The 25,464-nt window shown below is 28.8% G+C and overlaps 3 protein-coding genes and 1 non-coding gene across 5 annotated transcripts; 3 read left to right on the top strand and 1 right to left on the bottom strand.

Annotated features, from left to right (window-relative positions):
- Positions 1-3,773: 3,773 nt before the first annotated feature.
- Positions 3,774-9,819, bottom strand: Bm9352 (Uncharacterized protein; the record flags this gene model as incomplete). Of its 2 annotated transcripts, XM_043082923.1 has the most annotated exons (12): positions 3,774-3,847; positions 4,884-4,956; positions 5,212-5,345; positions 6,094-6,225; positions 6,481-6,561; positions 7,041-7,235; positions 7,399-7,519; positions 7,684-7,886; positions 8,094-8,136; positions 9,018-9,094; positions 9,391-9,469; positions 9,814-9,819. In XM_043082923.1, 12 exons carry the CDS (start codon positions 9,817-9,819, stop codon positions 3,774-3,776), a joined length of 1,218 nt encoding a protein of 405 aa, XP_042938857.1. The 2 variants fall into 2 exon arrangements, with proteins under 2 accessions (XP_042938857.1, XP_042938858.1); XM_043082924.1 differs by lacking the exons at positions 3,774-3,847; positions 4,884-4,956 and having other exon boundaries at positions 5,167-5,345; positions 9,042-9,094.
- Bma-mir-5867 lies at positions 8,662-8,774 on the top strand. The gene has a single exon (XR_006228174.1). It is a non-coding gene; the product is annotated as a pre-microRNA Bma-mir-5867 (primary transcript).
- A 3,277-nt stretch (positions 9,820-13,096) lies between the features above and the next one.
- On the top strand, positions 13,097-14,903 carry Bm9353 (Uncharacterized protein; the record flags this gene model as incomplete). Its single annotated transcript, XM_001896106.1, has 4 exons — positions 13,097-13,230; positions 13,393-13,644; positions 13,984-14,113; positions 14,733-14,903. 4 exons carry the CDS (start codon positions 13,097-13,099, stop codon positions 14,901-14,903), a joined length of 687 nt encoding a protein of 228 aa, XP_001896141.1.
- A 7,127-nt stretch (positions 14,904-22,030) lies between these two features.
- Positions 22,031-24,016, top strand: Bm17161 (Uncharacterized protein; the record flags this gene model as incomplete). The annotated part of the gene is made up of 7 exons (XM_043082925.1): positions 22,031-22,038; positions 22,355-22,461; positions 22,887-22,928; positions 23,001-23,037; positions 23,137-23,222; positions 23,505-23,598; positions 23,866-24,016. 7 exons carry the CDS (start codon positions 22,031-22,033, stop codon positions 24,014-24,016), a joined length of 525 nt encoding a protein of 174 aa, XP_042938859.1.
- Positions 24,017-25,464: the final 1,448 nt, after the last annotated feature.

Raw genomic sequence — 25,464 nt, forward strand, 5'->3', positions numbered from 1 at the left:
ATTGTAATGAAAACAAAATATTCTACGTCATAATTTCATTTAAAATAATTTTTTTTAATGAGACTATACTGTAGATATTATAATTAGAAAGTAATTAATTTTTATAGGATTATTGAAAATATATAAATTGTAATTGCAATGACTATGAGTACACAACTGACATTTTTTACAAATAAATTATTGTTTTATAAAAATTTGTTAGTTTTGGTGCCATAAGCCGGGAAATGTCTGCAATTATAGTACTAAACGCACGACCGGAAAAAGAAAAATTAGAAGCTCTTCTCAAAGAAATCCAAGAAATGGATCTGACGGCTTCGGAGCAATTGTTGACCAGAGAAGAAATCCGTCAACAGCACGAGGCTCGAAAAGGAATTATTGAAAAAAAAAAAAAAAAAGTAATGCATATTGGCACACTTGAGACAATTAATGCTAACTGGGTCCAATGCATACAACAGGTTCCAGCAACGAAGAGAAAGGAAGAGGAAGACAAATACCAAAATGGTCGAAGATAAAAGAGGTATTTTAGACTTAATAAGTGAAGGTAAAGAAGTCATCATAACCTTAAGTATGTATATGAATGATTCAGAGTTAGTAATCCAGCGTCTTAAAGAAGGCGAAATAAAGGAGCAGCCAAATAATCCCTTACCCAACTGTTAACTTACCTCAATTACCGCTGCCTACCTTCAGTAGTAATTCTAAGATGTGGAGAGGATACTGGAGCAGCTTTGAAGCTGCAGTCCCTTTACAAAAAATACCAGACATCTAAAAATTTAGATTATTTAATTGTACGTCTAAAGGGAGATGCCTTATTGGCTGTTAGAGGTTATGATATAATCCCAGAAAATTACAAAAAGTCTTTATTAAAAAATTTGGGCAATCATAGATCATTAAAAAATCGCTCTACAATGAGTTATATTCCGTCAAGAAGAATGATCGAGAATGGAAGATAACAGCCGAAGCTACTGAAAAAATACTTCGATAACTTGAAGCAATGGGTGAAAATCACGAACAATCCAGTATTGAAATTATCATTGAAAATAAACTGCCTCTCTGGATTCTGGACAGAGTGTATCAACAAAAGGAACAAAAAATATGATCAGTAGCTAAGTTAAGACAATTCTTAGCAAAACTGATCCAAAGAAACGGAGAAGTTACAAGAAACCAATTCTTGACATCATAAAAGAGCAAAGGAAATCTAAAAGTAAAATTGGTCCACGAACTATTTATCGATATTTTACAGAATAAACTTCGGCTCTAACTGTAATACCGCAAACAATAGAAGAAAGTTAGCAAAACTCAAAGACTATATGCTTTTTGCAATAGATATGATGAATGTCAAACTTATCCTAATCTAGAACGAAGAATACAACGACTGAAAGAAAACAACTCCTGTCTAAATTGTCTTCAACTAGGACATACGACAATCAATTGCAAAACAAGAAAACATGTATGTTTTTATTGCAAAGGTCACCATAATACTACATTATGCTGCACTAAGCATAACGATCAAGCACACTCAGTAGAGCCAATCGAAGAAGATCGAAAGACGACAAAGGAATTAATTCAATAATAAAGCATTCGAAAGGAAATGACAGAGAAGTCTTGCTTTTTAGCAAATAAGTTGAAGCAATTAATTTAGATATGCCAGAGGTTTCAAATAAAATTGTAGTTTTATTTGATAGCGGTGCTCAAGCAACGTCTATATCGAAAAAACTAGCAAAAAGATTACATTTAGAAGATATTAATTATGAACAAGTGACATTCGCGGGATTCGGCAAGAGGAATCCTCAAACATCGTTTTTTGCGAATTGAAAAAACGATAGAAAAAGATATTATTATGCCACAATAGTCGACTATACAACGAACAAAATAAGGGTTATATCTGTAGACCAAGACAATACATCAGATATTTCGACTCAGTTTCCATTAATAGAGGAAATTAGCAGTTGGAAATAATCTGACTTAATTATTGGAGTTGACTATTTCTTCAAATTTATCTCTTTAGAGTAAACCCAAACTATAATTTAGGATTTTCTTTAAACAATACAATAGTCAGCCCTATGATTGCTGGAAGTGGATACATAAACATGCACAATAATCGTCAGCGTGATAATCACCTCAAGAAGATAGTAACACAGAGCACATGCTATTCCGTTCAGAATAAAGATCATACCAACATTATACTTATTAATATTGACATTCCAGAGATTGGTCGATTCTGGAAGTTGGAATTTATAGGAATACAAGAACAACCTAATATACAGGATGATGAGCAAGTTTTAGAAAAGTTCAAAGAAAATATAACAAAAAACAATGGTAGATACCAAGTTGCCTGGCCATGGAAAGAATCCAGAGTCAAATTAAACAACAGTTTCGGATAGTGTTTTAGTCGTCTAAGATTTTGAAGTAAACGACTTCAGAATGATGAATGTTTATTTCTGAAATATAACGAAACGATTCGTGATCAGTTACAATCTGACATTATCGAGAAGGTATGCCCAGAGATGGGCCAGGTTGGTATTATTCATTATCTACCTCATCATGAAGTTATAACTCCAAACAAGGCTACGACCAAAATTAGAATCGTGTATGATGCATTCTTACACCAAAAAGGAGAAAAAAGTCTTAATGATGTATTATACTGAGGACCCATAACTGTTCCTGATTTAATAGGAGTACTGCTTCGTATCCGTAAATAATAATAGCGTAATAATAGCATATATTGAAAAAGCCTTTTTGCAGTTGGAGTTACTATCAACAGAAAGAAACTGTACACGATTCTTTTGGTTAAAGGATATAATAGGATAAGTAACAGAAGATTATATTGAGCATTATTGATTTAAACAAGTCCCATTTGGAGTAATATCTTTACCATTTTTATTATCGGCTATACTTAACTATCGTTTGGAGAATTACGACAATGAACTCGCTAACGAAATTAAGAAAAATCTTTATGTCGACAACATTATAGTATTAACCACGTGTATCGATGAAGCTCTACACAAATATCAAGAAATGAAAAACATCTTTAACGATGCCTCAATGAATGTTAGAGAATTCTTATCAAACAACAAAGAATTCAATTCTAAGATTCCCGAACAAGATCGAACAGAGACAAATAAGTTTAAAAAGATTCTTGGTATCAATTGGAACTCAGATGAAGACATAATTCAAATAACCCTAAAACCTTGGAAGGATCAATTACCAACAAAAAGAACAATATTATAGTTCCTAGTTTCTCAATATGATTTCTTAGGATTCCTAGCTCCATGTACAATGCTGATAAAATTATTTCTTCAAAATCTCTGAAAATAGAAAATAAGCTGGGACCAGTTAATAAGTAAGGAGGATAAGCCAATATACGTAAAAGATATACAACGTGTCGTAATAGACATATCACTATCCACAGGAATTCATGTTTTCGCAGATGCTTCTTCAGCTGCATATGCATTAGAGTCCCTATTGAAGAAGAAATTGTAGTAGTAAACGAATCAAATGCTCCTTGTGGTACCTAGAAATTAGTAAAAATAAAGAAACTCAATATGAAAAGGATAAAGATAAGATAGAAAGTGCTCTAATAGGGTTACCACGAGGAAGATTAATGAATCGACCTATTAATATGTTATGTCCGTTGGAAATTCAAACAAAAAGAAGATGCGAAGGACAAATCAACAATAAAGATACAATAAATGGAATTGATAAATGAGAGAAACCCATAGCTCAACGAACTAGAAGTGTTAAAAAACAACCTTCAATAAAAAACGAAGAATGACTCAAATCCTCCCATTCGAAATCTCGAAATTAGATTCTCTATCGAGAGTGTCGCGGATTTTAATATTGCGAAATTCTAAAATATGATATGAGACTTGTGAATATGTATAAGAAATATGTTCTATGAAATTCTTTGCAGTAATGCTTATCTTTGGACTCTTTGTTTGCAATCTTATATTTAATCTGTAAATCGTCCTTATATTGTTTACATAGTATCAGCTCCTCATTTAGTTGACTTCATTGTTGATCACTACTAATTGTAAATTATCCTGAATCTACTAGGTTTACAACTTCTGCTTAAGTAAATGTCCTTTGCGGTTTGTCAACTAGTAATTAGATTTGCTTGTAAATCAGATCAACAGCTTTTTGTTAGACCGGTACTCTTTCAGCAGACTAACTTCTTATTGTAAATCATATGCTTTGTTTATTGCTTGCTATATAAGGAGGTCACCCTTGTTTAAAAGGGGCATTGTGTGTTTTTTACCAAAAAGAGAGTTCAATTTCAATTGTTCTCCATCAAGTTATTGTACTATTTCTTGTGTTAATAAAGGAATCATTATATTCGTCTGTTACCTCACAAATTTACACAAATCTACATTCAACTTTTTCCCTACAAATTTTCCTGCGATCAGCAATCCCTCCCAAATAAATTAAATTATCATATCATCCACGACAAATTTTTGTTTCCACACAACTGGTCATTAGATGTGATTTTGTAACTTGCTTTTAGTTTTATTGAATTTGAAATTGGAAATTTAACATTTAAAAACTCATAACGCTTAAAAGTTGCATTATATTTTTTTCTTGAAACTTTAATTAATTTGAAGCTATCAAAATTTGGTGCATTCAGAAAAAGAAAAGTATAATAGATAGAAGTAACAGGACGATTCATATTAACACATTTTGGTATAAGTTCACCAGTTGTTAGCTTTGATAACACAAACTGCCATACATTTCTCTGAATCGTCAATTGAAAATAATTCCCATTTTTCTTCAATAAATAAATCTTTTCAAAATAAATACATTTTAAGCTAAAAAGAGAAAAACTTTTCAGTACTCTCACATCGTTCTTTTATCAATTTTTCAACGTTTCACAAAGAAAATGAACCAACCATTCTTAACACAAACGAAATATCTCTCCTTGTTTGTATATTTCTTGTATGCTTCTGTACTAAGTAAGATTTTCTGTAATTATAGATAATTGTTTGTTTTTCAAACTTCTGTAATTATTTGTTTGCAGAGCAAGATGCTTAATTTCAGACTATAATTTCAAGCTCTGCTTGCAATACAAAATATTTTTTAAAATACTGCTTCCTAAAAAAAGCTGTGCTCGAAAAAAGATTAGTAAAATGTTCATTTCAAGCTATAATATCAGTTCTATTTTCTCAACTTTGACTACAAGTTGATTTTTAAAATCCAAAAGTATATGATGAAGAGAACCATGTCATAACAATGATTTCCACAGTTGGAGAGTGAATCAAAATTAATTGGTCTACCATTTATTAACCATTTTCTTCCATCTATTCGTTTCACTCCAATCCAATAACTTTTTAACGTCATGCCACGTTGAATATCTAAAAAATATGACAGTTTATTAATAATGACATTATCATTTAATAATAACTTTTTTATAAGTGCAACGCACGGTGTATTAGTAGTATAATATATTTTAACAGTTTACTCTTAAGTGGGAAGGTCATAGAATAGATCAATACTCTCGATGAATTGAGAGGTTTGAGGCACAGCTGATATCTGATATCTGAGATGACATTATCTGACAATGTCTATCACAATAGAAACACATTCTTTAGTTTAAACAAACAGTTTATATTAATTTTTATTGTGAAGACTAGCTTATCATGCAAATTATTGCTGTGTAACATATTTTTTTATCAGTGTAACAAGCAAACAGTGGCATTGCTAATTTCCATTGAATGATAGATCTCAAAACGAGGAAAAATAACGCTTGAAATTCAAGCAAGTAAAAAAAAACTTATTCCATAACCTTATTCCTTCCTATCAGCAAAAGCTTACAAAAGTGTTGAAACGAAAAAGGCAAGAATTTACAATATGCCCCACAGTAAGGAGAAATTTTAACGTAGTACTTAGTCATTAAAGTTATATAAGTGGCGATATTTGGTAAAGATTAACCTAATTTCTCTGCCCAAAACTAAAGATTTAAAAATCAAAAATGAAAACAAAAAATGTAGACCATTTGATATATAATTATTTGAAAATGTGACAATAATAATTTTATGAACACTTAGTGATCGTTATATATATATATATATATATATATTTATATACAAGTTATAAACACACCGTAGCTTTTGACAACATTGTTTCGCTGATAGTATGAATTATTCACGACAAAATTTTCGATTGGTAGTGGCGTCCATAATTTGCCATTTCTGCACATTGTTGATAATTCACTTGCATTAACATTGCGTAAGGCTAGAATAAAGGAAGAAAAATATAAATTGGGAAAATTTATTTCAATTTGAAACGATTGCATTTTTATACTTTTTTAAAATTACGATTTAACATTTTCAAGAAAAAAAAATTTTTTGCAGACTTTTTTTTAACTCCACGAATTAATCGTCGTGGACGAATAAACATTAGTGCCGTTTTTCTTAAAACTTCAACATTTTTCAAATTTGATCTCAAGCTTTAATTTTAGATTTTTAATTTAAATGAAGAATTACTGACTGGATTTTATAATACAGAATGCTTTATCGTATGAAAGATTGACGTAATTTTCAAGAGGTTGAAAATCGTTTTGAGGACAACCTAAAAACACCTATGCAGAAACCAAAGTATGTTAATGTTTTTTTTTTTTTTGCTTAAATTTCTTCTGTTGATAATTTTGTTCACATTTAGTTCACATCTTGAATGGCATACTTATACAGAAAAATTTTAATGCACAAATTCAAATGTTTTTAACCATTCTGTTTTTTTTATCTTAAGATTAAATTTGGTATGGTTAAAGAGATCATCCATTAAGATCAAATTTTGTTTTCTTTGCAACTAAATCTTCACAAGCAGTTAAAGCAGTTGTTAAATCTGAAATCATAATTTATTTCTGATAATTTACTCATTTTTTTTACCAGTTACATTTCGTTACAAGTCAAGTTTTATAGCTTATTTATTAAGAGAAAGGAAGTGAATAGAGAAAGTAACTGATTTATTTTACCAAAATGAAACGATACTATTTGAAATAGCAAACTAAATTTTGTGACCCTTCAATGTTATCTTCCTAAGGAACTTACAAGCACGCTCCCATGTATCTTTATATTGTACATTAGCAGGACAATGTGTTGACAGAGTCTCTTTTTCGATGATACTTTGAACTGCTTTTATAATCCTTAAATTATAATATCGAATATATGTTTTTATGCCGCATCGTTGACCATCTTGTTTTTCAAATTCCGTCCACTGAGACCATTGATAATTGTTGATTAAAACTAAAAATCGTGCTAAGAATTAGACTATATGAGAAATATTTTTTAAGACCCTAACAGAAATGGTATTGAAAATCATCCGAAATCGATTCATTATTTCAATTTGACGTCGAGCAAGACTCTTTACTCATTACAGCTCAGTGTTTAAGAAGTTCGGATAAGTCACTCTTGCAGTTTGAATAAGTTTCGACTTTTGACACTTCTGAATATGGTACCCATCGGACTACTAGGCCAACACGATCCTTGAGCAATTTATTGATATTATTCGTTGCTGATGTTATCGCATGCTACAAAAGTACTCTAAATGCATTCAGAAAGCCTCAAGACTAATCTAAACTCGATAACTGGAGAGGAATTAGTTTACAATCAAACTTAATTTCTCAAGATATAAAACGTATTAGTATCTAGGGTTAAATTTAAGTCTATAAAAATTTCTTCTGAAGTGCATTACATTGTAACTTATTGCTTTCAGCTTGAAAAAACTAAAAGTTGGAGGAAATAGTCCAACAATGTTGAGCAAATGAATGGTGTTTAGTGCTATGCATAGTGATGCCACTGTTCCTTTTAAAATGATAAACCAGTAATTAGATTCTCGTAAAATATATGGTTTACGGAAGTGATGTATATCCATATTCAGTTTCTTATCTTCCGGTTCTGAAAATAGGCACGGATAACTCAATGTTGTCAAAGCATCTGGATGTTAGATTAAAGTTTAGCTTTCCTAACACGCAGCTATGTTAATGGAAAACAATCAAGTATATCAGATGAATTATAGCTTGGAAGCCATTAGAAAGAGTGAGCCTAATGATGTTGAATCTATTAAAGAGGCAAACATTTCATTCATCAGATTTTAAAACTAACTTTTTGTTAGAATTCTGGATGATATTTGCGCTGTTGTTTTACTCTAAATACAAAATAGTACATTACTAATAAAACTGAAAATATGCTTGAAATCTAGAATAAATTTGAAAAAGTGTTTGCTTTCTAGGTGTTTAATTAACTAAACCAAGAAGACGCCATATTTGAGCAAACTAATGTACCATATGATAGTTCACTGCAGCGGAATTTTATTCATTATTCAAATTTGAATTCAGTACAACTGACTTACTTGTTCTTATTGGTTCTTTTTCATATGGCGCAGTTTCTATTTACTTACTCTAGTATTTTTTAGAAATTAATTTACTAAACTTTTAGTTATTTAGTCCTCATACTCTTTCTTTCTGAAAACAGTATATCTACTTAATGACTTCATAGTTAGCATTATACGCGATTTCATGAAGAAGTGCACAATTATACATTGTTCATCTTTGTCATCGATTCAGCATATCTAGTGTCTAACGTTGTCCCAACTGCACCTATCGTTACGTCTACGAAAGAAACATATTACTTCCAGAAAAGTAACCATAAAGAAAATTTTCGAACTACTAATTACATTCTCAGACAGACATCAAAGTGATTATTACTCATGAATGAATACAGATTTATTCATTATTAAATTTGTTCCTGAGCAGTAATGATATTGATGTCTGTCTCAAATGGGATGCTTTTTTCAGAAAAAATTATTTCCGGTATGATGTCCCAGACATCTGTGCTAATAGATCTTGCAGTCGTTGCAGTTGAGTAGCGTAAACAAAAAAAGGATAAGTGAATGCCTGCATGTGATTATTGTTCGACTGATGTTTTCTAAAATGATTCGAAATTTTTACTTGAAAACTTTGATAATATCAATTGATGAGTGAGGGAAGTTTTTTGTCTAAAATTAAAAAAATCATTAGAAGCATAAACTTTCTCCGGGACTCTTCTACATACGGTAGCAAGATTTTGTTCTTGACTTCGCGAGTCCTCAGCAGTTGTAAGTCGTTCTGAAATCTCATTTAAAGGAACAAACCATTCTCAATAATCGAATGAAGGTCTTTCAACCTTATTCAGATCTTCAGATTTGTGGACTTTTTTGAACATTTTGTAATGAATCGAGCGATAGCGACAAAGTTATTTTTTCTAAGCAATCAAACTCCATTATGTCCAAAGATTTTTCATATATTCAATTTTTTTTGAACTTTGTTATCAAAATTCCGATTTATTTGAAATTCCGACTGTGATATTTTAAAAGCCATAGCCTGAAATTGTTTTATGCTTTTCTGAAAATGCAAAAGCATACGTTTTGCTTTTGCATAGTGATTCTTCGAAATAGCCGTTTCACAAAATTTTGCTGCAGTTTCCCATGGCAACAAAGTTTGCTAAAACAATATTTAAAGTTATTTCAGAAAAGATAGGTGAGTGATGAAAATATTAATATTTGTTATTTGCACAAATTTCCGAACTATATGTATATTAGAAATATCATAGATATTGCTAATGTTCTCAGATCTCGATAGTTCATTAGCCATCAAAAGAATCTAATTTATAACTTCTGTCATGTTTTTGATTTCAGCATGTCTTTTCGAGAGATAGTCAATTTAATATCACTAATCAGATATAGTTGTTCATTTTTAATTATTACCTCTCTCTACATTTTCTCAGTGGTTACTATTACTGTAAGAAAAATTTGCAAAGTTCCATGTAACCGGATTACAACACCTACCGACATCTTGCTCCTTCCACCGAGGAATGGTTTCCTTACTGAGTAGAATTTGAGATAAAAATGAATTTAAATCCAAAAACAATTGCAAATTTACTTAACTGATAAAATTGTAAATTTACATATATGAGAACACAATATAACAAAAATTGTTATACATGGGATATGTTAAAGCGCTCTATCAGTTCCTTAAATGAGTGCTATGTTTTGAAGATTGTTATTAAATTAAAGAGAAACTAATTTCCAATCTAATGTTTTTTTAATAATCATATCATTAAGATATCTGAAGTCTTCGGCAAAACGACAAGAGTGTATAATGATACTATTATACTGGTTCAACAAAGAGTGAATAATTTGAAGAGTTAATTCATTTTTAACTTATGGGTTCCTCTTTAAAATAGAAAAAAAAAAAAAAAACTAAGTACTAGAAAGTACCGAACCCATCAAAATCAATTGAAATTTGCTAAATTTTATTTAGCAAAAAAAAAGAAAAAGAAAAACCGATGCAAAATAAATTAAACAACGTATAAAAGATTACAATGAGGCAATCCATTACTTATTCAGTAGCAGTAATAAATAAATAATAATCTATGAATCACTTGAGAAAGGTTTTCATTTCAAAAGGATTCCAGTATTTCAATTATTGCTCAATTACTTTTGCTTTGTTATACAGTTTGATTTGTTACTAAACTTGAAACATAAACATAATAAAATGATAAACAACATTTCGACAAAGTGATCATATTTTGAATGTTTCCCTTCATTAGAAGTTGAATTGTGCTGTTATTGATTTACAAATTTGAGAGAAAAAGTTTGAAATCTGATTTTTTAATACATATCGCAATCCATTTATGAGAGACAAGACCGTCATGGATAATGTATTGTGGAAGTATCAGTAGTGCTGTTTACATTCTCTCATCAGGTAACCAACAAACAGTTGTAGAATTCATGTTATTAGAAATATACACTTAGCAGTTCTATTTTTGATATCATTATTGGAATTTCTCAGTGATGCAAGAGTAGTTTGAATAATAAAAACAGTAATAGTCAGCGAAAAGGCGAATTTCACAGAAAATAATATAATCAGATTTTAAAGAATGTCGAAAAATTCATTTGAATAAGCTCAATGTTGTTGAGCTTATTACTTTGATAATACTATAAACAAGTAATTAGACATCGCGAATTCTTCGATGGAGTGAAATTTGAAATATTATTTTAAAATTCATTTCTGTAATCTGCATGAAATATTAAATAATACATTTTCTAAAGCTGGCTTAAATGTACTGACCCTGCTAAATGCAATTGGAAATGTTGTAATTCAAAAACAATACTTCACAAATTTCCGCAGGTTGTGTAGAATGAAAAGATCACATAACCACTTTTGGTAATGCAAATGACGAAGTGATATTAATGATATTCTTACGCTCATGTTCCGGATGGTTTTCGATGATTATTTTTAAATAAAATAGGTCACAAATGCCGTACAAAAGTCGGTGAAAATGTAAAAATGAGTGCTGGGCGACGTTAAACAGCTGCAAGGTCATTCTGCACGGGACATTGTCGCGACATTATGACTGTGATTTGAGCAAGCACTGATGAAATTGAGTAAACTAATTCTTCATCGAAGTAACGCTTCAAAAAAGCATTATTTTCACGGTATATATTTAATCGAAAGTTTGTCTCATGGAAAGATTTTTCAGAGATCAGTATAACTGAAATTTGAGATCCTAAAGATTTCTGAATTAAATCACGAAAGACGAACAAATGAATAGCATTATAGAATATAATAACAACGCATATACAATCGTACAAAAGATATTGTTAAATAGTATAATTCATTAGAATTCCATCATCTATAAACTTTTTATTCTGTCGATCTTCCATTCGCTGTATTTTTCCATTATTATTATTATTATTATTATTATTAATTATTGTTAATTATTATAATAATAAGATGAATTGCTATTATTAATTATCACTATTATTTAATATTATTATTCATTTTTGTTACTATTATTATTATTACTACTATGATAATTGTTAATTATTACCATTAATAATTATTATTAGCATTAATTATTATTTATTATCATTACTATTAATTATTATTCCTAATTATTATTATTATTAATTATTACTATTATTTAGTATTATTGTTATTTCATTACTTTACTATTATTATTGTTGTTACTATTAACTACTGTCGCTATCATTAACGTTATTATTGTTTATTGCGAATAACACTATTATTAGTTTGATGGAACCGTTGCATACCTTTTCGGTTTCCCATCCATTTTAATATTATGCGCAACTATTCCCACTCTTCTATAGATTGTTCTGATTGCTATCGAGAATTATTTTCTAGACGCACTTCACGCAATACATCTATAAACCGTAATGTTTCAAAAATATATATTCAAAATTCATATTATATTTATATATATTTAAAAACTGCAGTATTGTGAATGAACAGATAGTGAAGAATTTCAGTTTCAGTCAGTCTTCTCGGTTCGTCTGTTTCTGAGTTATACTGGAACTTACTTCTGGCCTCCAACTGAACTGTGTAACGAATGATTTATTCGTGTTGACTGCTGTTACTTGTCCTACAAATGAAATGAGTTATGGATGATGCATTCACGCTCTGCAATGACTGTTGAGTTGAATGAATTGCTATGAGATAACCCATCCGTTAAGCAGAACTGTTCCTCATCAAGTTCACATCATTCAATTGCGCATTTAAACGCGTGGATGGTCGATTCGGTTCCTCCATTAACCCTCTCTCGAAGTTCATTCCTCTCTCTAGCACCGATTTCGAATTGATACCAACTGTTGGAAAACCAAAAAAAATTTTTATTGCACACTAAATGTTTAAAATAATGCTAATGATTCACTACTATAAACCTATTCGTTATTCCTTTATTATACTCCATTTTTTGAAACAATGAATTCTTTATCTAAACCTCAAATAGAAAAATGTATGTCTGTCTTCATTGTTCTCCATTGTAAATGTTAAACTGTAAGCCAGCTCACTTTCTACATCCTTAAAAATCTTTTCTAACAAGTTAATAAAAAAGGATCGATGGCAATCTTCTTTTCTCCTACTCAACAGTACCATTTAAAATAACTCAAGTAAATTTAACTAACCTAAATCATCTACTCTTCTGACCAAAAAGTTGATTCAAATTCATGACAAAAAATTTTGGTGCCACGAATTACAATGACTTTTGATTGAAAGCATCAAACTGTAAAAAACCGTCTAGAAAGATTATTGAATGAGGTAAAAACTATGCATATCCAATCTCCAGATCCAATCTTGCCGAATCACGAACAACTCGAAACTTACGAAACCAAAGATCGATTCATAGATGAAAAAATTCTTCGACTGCAAATGTACATTGACTCTATCGAGACTTTAAATAAGTAGTGGAAGAATGTGTCCAAAAATCCAAAACGAAAAAGGAAGAGAGGAAAGCTAAGCACAAATAGTATCTTCATTTTAAAGCACGAAGCAAAGGAGACCATCATCACGTTGGCTATGTACAAAAGGGAAATTAATAATGAAATCAAACAAATAACTTCTAGACCGCCAATAACGGAATCGACAAAACCAACATCCTATCGTTCACAGCTCCATTTTCGATGGAGAACCGATGGAAAAACAACCTCCCACAGCTATCTCTATCCACTTCAACCTCCTCCCACAGCTATCTCTATCCACTTCCGATGGAGAACCCCGACAATGGAGAGAGTTTTGGAATGGGTTCAATGCGGCTGTACATTCCCAGCATATCCCATAAATCCAAAAAATGAATTATTTAATTTCTTGCTTAAAAGGTACAGCACTACATTCAGTAAGAGGCTTTGATGTTGCCCCAGAAAATTATGAAATTGTGCGCCAAATATTGACCAAAAAGTATGATGACAATAATGAAATTACAGTGAAATGTACAGTAAACCACAGTCAATCCAACGAAACGATAAGGAATGAATCGAAACTGTTGAAAGGATGGGAAGAATTTTCCGACAGTTAGAAATTCTACGAGAGAACTTAAAACATTACAGCATTGAAAATACAATCGAGAGTAGACTACCTCGATGGATACTCGACGAAATGTATCATCAAAAATGATCGACAGCCCATGGTCAACAATGAAATTAAGGAAATTCCTTCAGACGTAATCAACATGAACGGCAACAGATACCTCCTGAATATTTGTACCTCCTGAATATCCTGTCAAGACAATTTATTCTTCGTACAAAAATGTCTAATCATAAACCACTCTCATATTTTAACATATATAATGTAAGATAATTGCTATATAAGGATCTTGTTAAAAGATTTAGTATATAAGTGATTTATCGCCAAGGACCGACGATTCCAATTTCAATTGATCTCTATCAACGTTTTATCCTATTACTTCAGCTAATAAAGAAATTGGTTCATATTTCTGTTACTCACGCATTTACATTTACATCCAACCAATCTCCCTGCGACCAAACACCTCTACCAATATCAATAATTAAACAACCAAATCCTTCTACGACACACGCTGCAATCCCATAAGCTGATCACATTGCATCCACAAATTTAGTAGTCAACGAACCGTCAGGGATCATTATGAAACGATCTATGTCTTACATACATCTCTCTCTCTCTATGTCTTACATCGAATACTTATGTGAGAAAAGTTGATATTGAGAGAGGTTTTTGATCGCAGGGAGATTGGATGTAAGCGTAATAGACGGTCCCTATGATGTCCTGGTTCAGCAATGAAATTCAACGGCTTGTTTTTCTGTAAAATACGAGTTTTGCTCAAAAATGTTTTCTCTGACTTGCGAAGTCTCCGCCCTGTGTACAAATAAGTTCTGTAGCCTTTCTATAATGTAAAAATCCTGAGGAATTGATAGTTGCCAATGTTCAGCACGAAGAGCATGCGGTGGAAGCTTTCGAAGAGCGAAATTCAAGTTTCCTGGCGTCAGCTTATTGGGAATATGAGACAATGCGTGAAGGACGTTTGGTATCAGATAGTACAAGGTGCAAACTCGTACGAGAGCATGATCCATTATCAAAATGGATTTATAATCCTACTTAAAAGTTGATAACTATTCTCATATATGTTTTTTGAATAAAATACTTTGGATTTTTCGTTTTTTTTTTTTCATGTGCTGATCGCATTTGATCAGAAAATTGTATGCTCCGCGATACAAGAAGTTCTGTAAATTCAAAGATGGTTTCAGTTCATGAATGTGTGATACTCAGACATATACAATCGTGATTCATAATTCATGCATATATGGTACTCAGACATATACAATCGTGATTCATAATTCATGCATATATGGTACTCAGACATATACAATCGTGATTCATAATTCATGCATGTATGATACTCAGACATATACAATCGTGATTCACAATTCATGGATGTATGATACTCAGAGATATACAATTGTGATTCACAATTCATGGATGTATGATACTCAGACATATACAATCGTGATTAATAATTCATGGATGTATGATACTCAGAGATATACAATTGTGATTCACAATTCATGGATGTATGATACTCAGACATATACAATCGTGATTAATAATTCATGGATGTATGATACTCAGACATATACAATCGTGATTAACAATTCATGGATGTATGATACTCAGACATATGCAATCGTGATTAACAATTCATGGATGTATGATACTCAGACATATACAATCGTGATTAACAATTCATGGATGTATGATACTCAGACATATACAATCGTGATTAATAATTCATGGATGTATGATACTCAGACATATACAATCGTGATCCAAATTCATGGATGTATGATACTCAAATGTAAATAATTATGATTCACTACTCAGACCGTTATTCACAATTCATGGATGTATGATACTGAGACCATTTTTATCCAAAAATATTGTTATCAAATAATATATATATAACATATAATATGAAAAGCAAAGTAATATGAAATATATGGAAATAATAAAAAATCTGGCACTAAAATAAATATAACACACTATATTTGGTTTGAAACTAATAGAAATGACAAGATTCTAACATATTTATTTGTTGTTTACGTAATTGATGAATCATTTTATGTTTTTCTTTCGTTCTTCTCATTAATTCATCGAACTGTTTGAACTTGCTTTTGTGCTTGCATCATTTCACTAAAAAAAAAAAAAAAAATCGGGATTAATTGATTTACCAAAATATTAACATAGACACAAGCAATTGAAATTTGTTTCGCTGTAATTAAATTTTTATCAGAAATTGTTTAAATTTGTTTCTGTTAAAATATTAGATATTTTACAAGCAAAATTGAAATAAAAGAATACTTTCGTATATGATAATATATATGATAACATATTATAATAACAATAATAGTTATGGCAAAAAATATAGAGGCCATTATAATTAAAATAATTCCACCAATTTTTAAAACGTTTTTCGACCTGAAAGATTTTGTTTCACTTTTTCATTTCAAACATATATTCTCACTGATAATTTCATCATTCGATTCAATTTATCCGCTTGTTTTGAAAACATTTGTAACAATACTTTTCACTACGTTAAAAATTGATTTAAAATAGTTGACTTGAAGGTGAGTGATATCATTATGAATGCTAATCTGCTAGCAACTGCTAATAGACAATTTGATTCATCATTAATTTCATTGCAATTATTGTCATACTCGTAATGATTGAAACACAACCTTACATTGGCATATATATGCTGTTGAACAAAAATGAACAATCACCACTGAACAAAAGTATACAGCCATTTTATAAATACAATCAAAATTTTGACGTTTCAATTTTTTAGTAAATTTAAGAGTTATCGGACAATCGACCTATGACAACAAGTAATTTATCGTATACTCACATACTAAAAAAACTGGAAGAATATTATTTTATATATAAAAATTTATTTATTTTTATATCATTTCCAAAAAAAAAAATACACTTTCCTAGTAAAATTTCTGTACGTTGTGCACTAAATTTTCTTATGCATTATTCAAATTTTTGCGGAAAGCTATAAAAATATTTCAGTACATGTAATTTGTTCACTTTTACAGTATCAAAGAGGCTTATTCGGTGATTTCATATTTGTTAATCAGCATCAATTAATCAAAAATGGATTACCGAAAAATGATGATGGAAAAATTTCAAAAAATGGTTCAATTAACACAGTCCAATTGGATTATTGATGCTAAGTAGGAATATGTTCCTTAAAATTACATATAATCAGTTAATTTGAATCTCAAATTTGATTATAATAATATGTGTATTGGTGTTGGGCTAATTTGATATAAAAAGTAAGGAATATAATTAAAGTTTTCGAGTAAGTTTTTTTTTTTTTTTCCCGAGGGAATTTGTGTTTTAAATGACAAGGAGAATATATATAAATGGTGTATCAAAAGAGATTTCTAGAATTTTACTACGAAATTTCAGAGATTACGTCAAAAAGAGATACGCAGTACAGCATTGAATAAGAAGGAACCTGCACCAGATAGTTCGTCAATTTAATTATTAAAAAAAAAAAAAAAAACCTCGCAATTTCATAACTTTTTATTTATTTAATTTTTTCAGTTATTGTTAAGTAGAGCTGAGAAAAATGATTTTTTTAACACATTTTTATTGAGAAGTAGACGAAAACGAAAGAGGAAGAAAAAAGAAAAATTAAACGAAGGTAAAAGTAAACGAGAAAAAAAGAAAAATACGATTTGTTTTAAAATATTACTTTTTTTCGTTAATTCATCGTTTTTTTTATATGTTAAATAACTTATTATTAACATTAGCATATGCTTTCAAAAAAAAAATAATCACTAAGACTTATAGCAAAAAATGATTTATTGTATCGAATCATTTCATTCTTTTCCCATTTCAAGTTTATTTTGTTTATTATAATTGCTTTTATATTAAATAGATGAGTTCAGTGTCTCAGAATTTTCTTTAACATATTATTGAATTTTTATTATTTTTTTTTTTTCTATATATTTTCTCTATTATTTTCTTTAACATATTATTTTTAATGTATGATATATATCTAATTATTTAAATTTATCAAGTAATTTCTATATATGAATAACTTTCGGGTAGCATTGTAAATAACTATGATCTGAGTTGTTATCCTTTTCTTTTTTGTGAATCTATTTTGAGATTTTTTTTGCAGGAAGAAAAATCGATGAGAGCTAGGAAAAAAAAAAGGGAATTTCCGGTTACTGATGAATAAAGAGAGAATTATTCAAATTTTTTATTGATAATCAATATCAACAATTAATTTTTGTTAATAAGCAAACTTTTAATGAATTTTATAGCAAGTGGTAATTACAGAAGTTAAAATGAAATGAGACAGATTTAAACTTTTCACTTCCTAAATCATTAAAATGATTTAAAGAAAATTGCTGTAATCAGTGTTCTAATTTTAAAGAGGATATTCAAATTGCCTAATTTATACTACCAATGAAAAATAGCGAATGATAATTTGTAATAGTTAGAGTAATACGAATAATATAATATGTGCTAATGATGATTGTTAATTACATATAACTAAATGCTGATAAGTAAATATTCTTTAACAAAAATCTTACATAAATTTTTAAAACTATGATTATACTAATTTTATCAGGAAATGTTTGAGCTTGGTGTGGATGGAATTGTGAAGCAATATCAAGCTGATCTAAAAACGTACACTCCACCAGATATGCCATATATAGCATTCCATAAAAATATGAAAAAAAAATCGTTATAAAGGTTTATTGCATTTTTTTTTGATTTTTTAAATTTAAAAATTATTTCAAGAAAACTGTATGTGAAAAAAATATTAGCTAAATGTCATTAATAAAAATTAAAGAATGCTACACCATAATAATTATTAAAAACTACTGACTGTAATGCTAATTCGCATTCAGTTATTAATTCACGCATACATTTACACTTGAAAGTAGCACTTTTGCTTAATGTATTTGTAAATTGTTAGCTGTTGTAATAATTATTAATAAATGATGCAGGTAATTGATTTAAATGTTTGAGATGAAGTGATTTGATTCGATTGTGTTTCCTTATATTGTAATTAGAGTGATAATAAAATAGGTGTACTTCTAAATTTCCTTGAGCAGTTCAATTTAATATATATTGATATGATAGCCGTAAACGAAGTACTGTTATCATATAATCTGATGATTATGGTAGTAGAAAAAATGACCATAAAATATTGACAAAACGAAATATATTTGCAGATGTGATATGCATTGATAAGACACGTGTTGTATTGCAGGAGGGAGAATCTGACTATATTCACGTAAACCACGTTAAAGGTGATCCATTCCTGAACTCATTCATTTGTACTCAGGTGAAGCAATAGCTATTTCAATTGATTTCCCGAAATTTAAAAGAACATTTTCTTTTTTATATTTATCATTAATAATTTTCTTTAATAATCGATTTTAAATATTTTCTTGGATTAATAACACACATATTTTTGCATTAAAAAGAAAAGATAAATGTTTGAAAATTTTTACTCCTAACTTTTGCAAAGTGAATTTCTTTAATTAATAAATTTTTTCAATCAAAATATATGCTGATTTATTCAGAGTGCAATTACAAAGTAAGTTTATTGTTGAAGAATAAATAAGCATCATTTGTAATTGACGAATAATTAATTAATTAATACAGGAACCAATGAAAATAACAGTAAACGATTTCTGAATTATGATAATGCAAGAAAAAGTAAGCAATATTATTATGCTCAGCAATTTTCCTGAAGCAGGAAAAAACAAATGCTTTCAATATTGGCCACAAGATGTTGGCTCATAGCTTACCTTTGGAGGCTAATTAATATATAATTATCATAGATTTCTTTTGACCATAATTCCGTTTTCATTTATTCAAATCAAGTTAAAAAAAAGCGCTAATCTCATATTATATTGTATATTTTAATTTTAAACATAAAATATTTCGGTTGATTTACATTCAAATTGGAAGATAAAAATATGATTAGTTCTTGTTTTTTTTTTTTTTTTTCATAAGAAATAAAATTGTTTGTGCTGAATTATTATTATTATTATTATATGTAAAAATCCGCGATAATTTATTAGCTAGGAAAATTGCTCGACTTGAAAATTTAAACTGTAAAATATTCATTTCATTTATTTGTTGCAATTTATTTACTTTTCCAGTTTAAAAATATTGTTTTCGTATTTAAGATGGATTAAAGTGTTGATTGCGATTGAATGGTAATATGAATAGTTCTAAAATGAGACATATATTCCAATAAAATTTCCAGACTGCATTCCAGCTTAATATTTCTGATGAATTTTTCAGGTTGCAATTCAGGTGAGAGAATAAAACCGGTGAATAATGCAATGTAGTTTTTGTTACTTTGTTCACTTAAAAATGATTAGTTATTTTTTTGATATAGAAGTTTGGAATGCTAATTAATTTGATGATATAATAATTAGAAGCATATTTTTAAGAGTAAAAATATAGGAAACAATTGATTTTGTGATTAATTATATTTGTATCAAAATTTTTATCAACAACAAAAACATCTGAATCATTCTCAGTTATTATTAAATTAAACAGTTAAACTGAATTCTCTTTTCTTATCAATTATCGCATTTTTCCAATGCTTTCTATGTTAGTTTCAATTTTTTTTTCCTTTCTATCAAACGCAAAAAAACATTAAAGCAATTTTTGGTTTCGATTTTTTTAAAATATATTTTGAAATGAGTTTGTGGATAAAACTAATAAGCTTATGAATATAAGGGCATTAATAATGTTAGAGATAATAGAACTGATCAATTAATTAGTTTGTAAATATTAAAACTGATAAATTTATGCAATCATTCTTAGTAAATTAAATAAAATTAACACATGTAATTTTGTAGTTAATTTTCGATTGTATAATTAAAGATTTAACTGTATAATTAAAATATCCAGTCTAAATAACCATATAAGTTTATTCGAAAGTTTTCAAGTAAAAATGGAAAAAATTTACCGGAAATAGATAAAGTTAAGAAATTTATTGAAACTTCTATTGCGAATCTCCTTTTGTTTTTTTTTTTCTTTGAAATTGCAACAAAAATTATTTATCAAAAAAATTAACGATTTGAGTAATTTTATTGATATTTAATACATTTGAAAAACTTTAAATGAAATTGCTTTATCTTAATTATTATATTATAAAAAGGGAATAAAATTCAAAATTTAGACAATAAATTATAATTAACATAGAAACCTAAGAATATTATATTTATTTCAAACAAAATACTATTTTATTTAATTCAGTTATCAGAGTGATATATCATTGGATAATTTGTAACATTTTTTGTATGATAAATGTAGAACAAATTGGTGATAAAATTATTCGATTTTATTGAAAAATGTTTAAAAATCTGAATAATAAATTTACGCATGTTGCTCTTACCCTTGATGAGGTAAGTAATTTCATTAATTTTTTTCTAATTTTCATTTCTTCCTATTTCTTTTTTTAGATTTCTTTTTGGTATAAAAATATATCAAAATCAACTGATTTCATTTGATTAACATTTTCTTTATTATATCTAAGTGATGCAAACTAGTATTATGTTAAAATGAAATGTAAAACACATAAGTTTTCTTCCATTTTTTCATCATTTATGAAATAGTAAAAATGAAAAAATGTTTGTTTTAATTATAATTCAGTTATATTCAGATTATAATTCAGTTATACTCAGATAATAATTCAGTTATATTCAGATTACAATTCAGTTATACTCGTGCTCAGATAATAATTCAGTTATACTCAGATTATAATTCAGTTATACTCATATTCAGATTATAATTCAGTTATACTCATACTCAGATTATAATTCACTTATACTCATACTCAGATTATATTCAGTTATACTCAGATTACAATTCAGTTATACTCATACTATAATATGTATGATAACTCATTATGTATTCTTCAGAAATTTTCTATATAAATATTTACAATTATAAATGAGGACATAAAAAAAATTCAGAATGTTTAAATTTCTCTATTTTTCTGGACAAATCATATGCATGGCATGAAATGCGTGATTACAGCACTGATATTTGTGAAAGTTATCCGGATCTTTATTTTCCAGGTTTAACTTTTCAATTCCAAAATCATATCATATCAAAATATGTCTAATTCATGACTAATTCATGAAATTTTCTCTAACTAATCTCTTCATCGATATGACCTAGTTAGTTCATTGTTTAAAATGCTCACGAGTAAACCTATGATATATTTATCAAATTTTTAAAATTTTTTTTCAAATTCTGGTCAATGATGGTATGCTATTTCAGTGGAAGAAGTTAAATTCATAATTTCATATCTAAATTCATCGAAGGAAAGCAATTATAATGCAACTTATTTCGCACTTTCAATTGTCAAATTACGCAGATTTTTGTCATTACCCATCTCTTTTTATTCTCAAATATAAGAAATAACAAAATTGAGTAATTAAACCGAATTTAGTGAAATGTCCATACTTAATTTTCTTACATCTAAATTTTTAGTTATTTTCCACCATCATGGAAGCTACCAGAACATTTAAAAATCACAGCATCACAACAAGCAAATTTGAAAAGCGATAGGCGAAATGACAATTCTCCTCCAAAATCCGGTTAAAGATGTTTATTCCCATAAATCTACTGCATTTTAAGATCTGAGAACTGTTTAGTAACAGAAAAACAATAATCATTTAATAAAGGTATATTATAATGAGACGACGATGCTGGCATTAACAATACTAATAATGCAAGCCTTAGATTTTGAAGCTATTATTAGAAAAAGCAATCTACGAAAGCAGTTTTTATCTTCCTTTCATTTTCATTATAATTTTATAAAGAAGCTGGTATAAAATACAGCTATTATTTACAACAACTGTACATTGTTTCACTGCTATCCTATTTCATTCATCAAATTTGTGCTTGTAGGAACCAAATGATTTAACAAAAATATTTTGTAATGTGATTTTGTTTTCTATGAATTTTATGAATCCTAAATTTCAAATCTTAAAATCTCATTTGATATCTCGTTAATTTGTAGGATTAAGTGACAAATCAGCTGGTGGTGGTAGCGAATCAGATGGTAAGTATTCCACGAAATTGTAATAACATCAAAAAGCTATCACTAACGATATTATTCTGAATGATATTGCAGATCATTCACCATATCTGCCTGCTAACCATGATTCCAGGTTGCTTTTTTCTATTTTAATTTGCATTTCTTCTGAATGTGCTATTAACTTAGTATTCAGAGTAATCAAGCAATACATACGAAATTGATTTTGTTTTAGCTCAGATAAAGGCATTCATGAAAGTAATCCACCCACTGCTGTTTGTAAAGCTTCACTAGTGAACATTGCTGCTTCACCTAAAAATGGTATTTTTGTATTAATTGTGCAAATCATTTTAGAATCGCTCTTTAATTCTGTAAGAAATAAGTGCTTTTAAACACTTTTTACTCTTAGAAAGCCTACAACAAGTGCTTCAATTTATAGCATAATTTCTGCTTCATGATTGTCAGGACTGGTATATTTTCATTCTGCTTATTTTACCCTTTTGTTTCCTAATTGTATAAAGTTTTTTCTTTTCACCAAATGTTTTTTTTTTTTTTCTTGATTCTGAAATCACCAATTATTTCAAAAGAGACCTTATTTCTTAGGTTTGTTACGCTCACATGAATATCCGGATGACATCTGCTGCCTCAAATCAGCTAATATCTGGAGGAAGCTACCACCAAGATTGCCAGAAATCATGTTCTTTTTATAAAGATATTTGTGTGATTGCAAGACACTAAATATTGTTTAATTTAATTATGAGTCAAAAGGAATGTGTATCTTTTTTGAAATCAAATGAAGATAAGGAAAAGTTACGAAGTTATAGCAAATAACAAATATTAGAAGAATGTATAGGTTTTTCAAGAAATTTTTTAAGCAAGATTTTTAATTTCACCTCAGAAGTTTTCAATAAGTTTGAATATTCTAGTCAAAATTTGAAATTAAATTTAATAAGTTATATTTTAGGACAGTGAAAAAACCAGGACCAAAGCCACTTAAATCGAAATCATTTGAATCTCCAAGGCGTATTTTTCATACATCAGATGAAAGCACCCAATTAGATTTTAGCACAGAGATGATTTCGCCAAAGGCACTGCCAGTGAGTTCTACGGAATAATGAATTCTTCGAAATGTTATGTGCAAATGACAATATAAAATGTAATGATTGGTAACTGATAGCTAGTTTTTCCTTTTGCTAAAAAGATTATTTGTGCATCAATAATTAGCTTTTATCATTTTTTTTAGCTTATAAATTGTTTTTCCTACTTTTTTCTTTGTTCTCTTATATTTTGCAGATGGCCAATGCAGAATCTGGAAATGATACAAATAAAATTACCATTTTCTTATCCGACAAAAATGGATTAAATGTAGTCTATCATTAAATAACTTTTTTCTAAGCGTCTGTTTCATTGCTGCGAATCATTGACAATTTTGTCACACAAAAATTCTGCTTGCTCATTTTGTTCTTGAGTGGATTTTCGAGAAATTGCGATTTATCTGATGGACATTTATTAGTGATAGATATGGTGAAACCGTTTGATATTAACAATTCATATCATTTGCAGGTGGCAGTAACAGCTGATATTGGCATGAAGCTTATCAATGAAGATGGGTCAAAAAAAAGAATTAAATGTATTAAAAAGCAAAAAATTTGTGTCGATGACCAAGTTTTTTATGAAGATTGACTTTTTGCAAATTTTCAAATTTTGTATTTTTTTTTAACAACCAAGAACTAAGTTTCATTCAAAAAAAGCAAAAAGCAGCATTAATGCACTAGCATTAATCAACTAAACTATCAAAAGTGGAAATGATAAAAAACTGACTATACTGTGATTCCATTTACTGAAAATCAATAGAATTTTTAAAGGTTTCAATGAAATCGAATTTGATTAAATCAACAGTTCATTTCAAATCCTGTCACATCAACAATATACCATTTCTATGTAGTCATTGTTTCGTTCAACCATTGATCAGATTGCTGTAGAATTGAGTCAGATTAGAATTCATAATATTCATAGATGCTCATTTTCAATCAAGGGTACTGATTGATGCATGTATGGTATGGAGAGATGTTCAAAGGAAGAAAGTAATTCGAATTACAATTAAACTTTATAAACAAAATGGAATAACAATTTGTCTGTCCATTTATATGGCCGATTTTAAACTGAGCTTTAGAAATGAATTATCTAGAGATTTAATTTATTTCGATGATACTTTAGATTAAATGTATGTCGTCCTGAAACTATTCAGAAATAAAGTCTTTTTTTTGATAAACTAGTCAACTTTTTTTTTTCAAGAAAACTAGAGAATTTTTTGTCCATATCTATCTCTCGATGCTGTCACAAACGTCTGTCATTTTAAAATTTGTATTGGTAAAGGAAATTGGTGAAAATTTCATTAGTAGAATTCACTGTTCAATATCTCATATATCTCAATATCTCAATTCAATATCTCATATTTCGTGGAAGAATGTATTTCTAACCGAATATAAAAGCATACCTCTAGTTCATAATATACATGTTCATCATCTTTACAAAACCGATCTCAAGCGTCAATTGTTTTGAG

Source organism: Brugia malayi (assembly GCF_000002995.4).
Source record: "Brugia malayi strain FR3 genome assembly, contig: Bm_030, whole genome shotgun sequence".
Taxonomy (NCBI): Eukaryota; Metazoa; Nematoda; class Chromadorea; order Rhabditida; family Onchocercidae; genus Brugia; species Brugia malayi.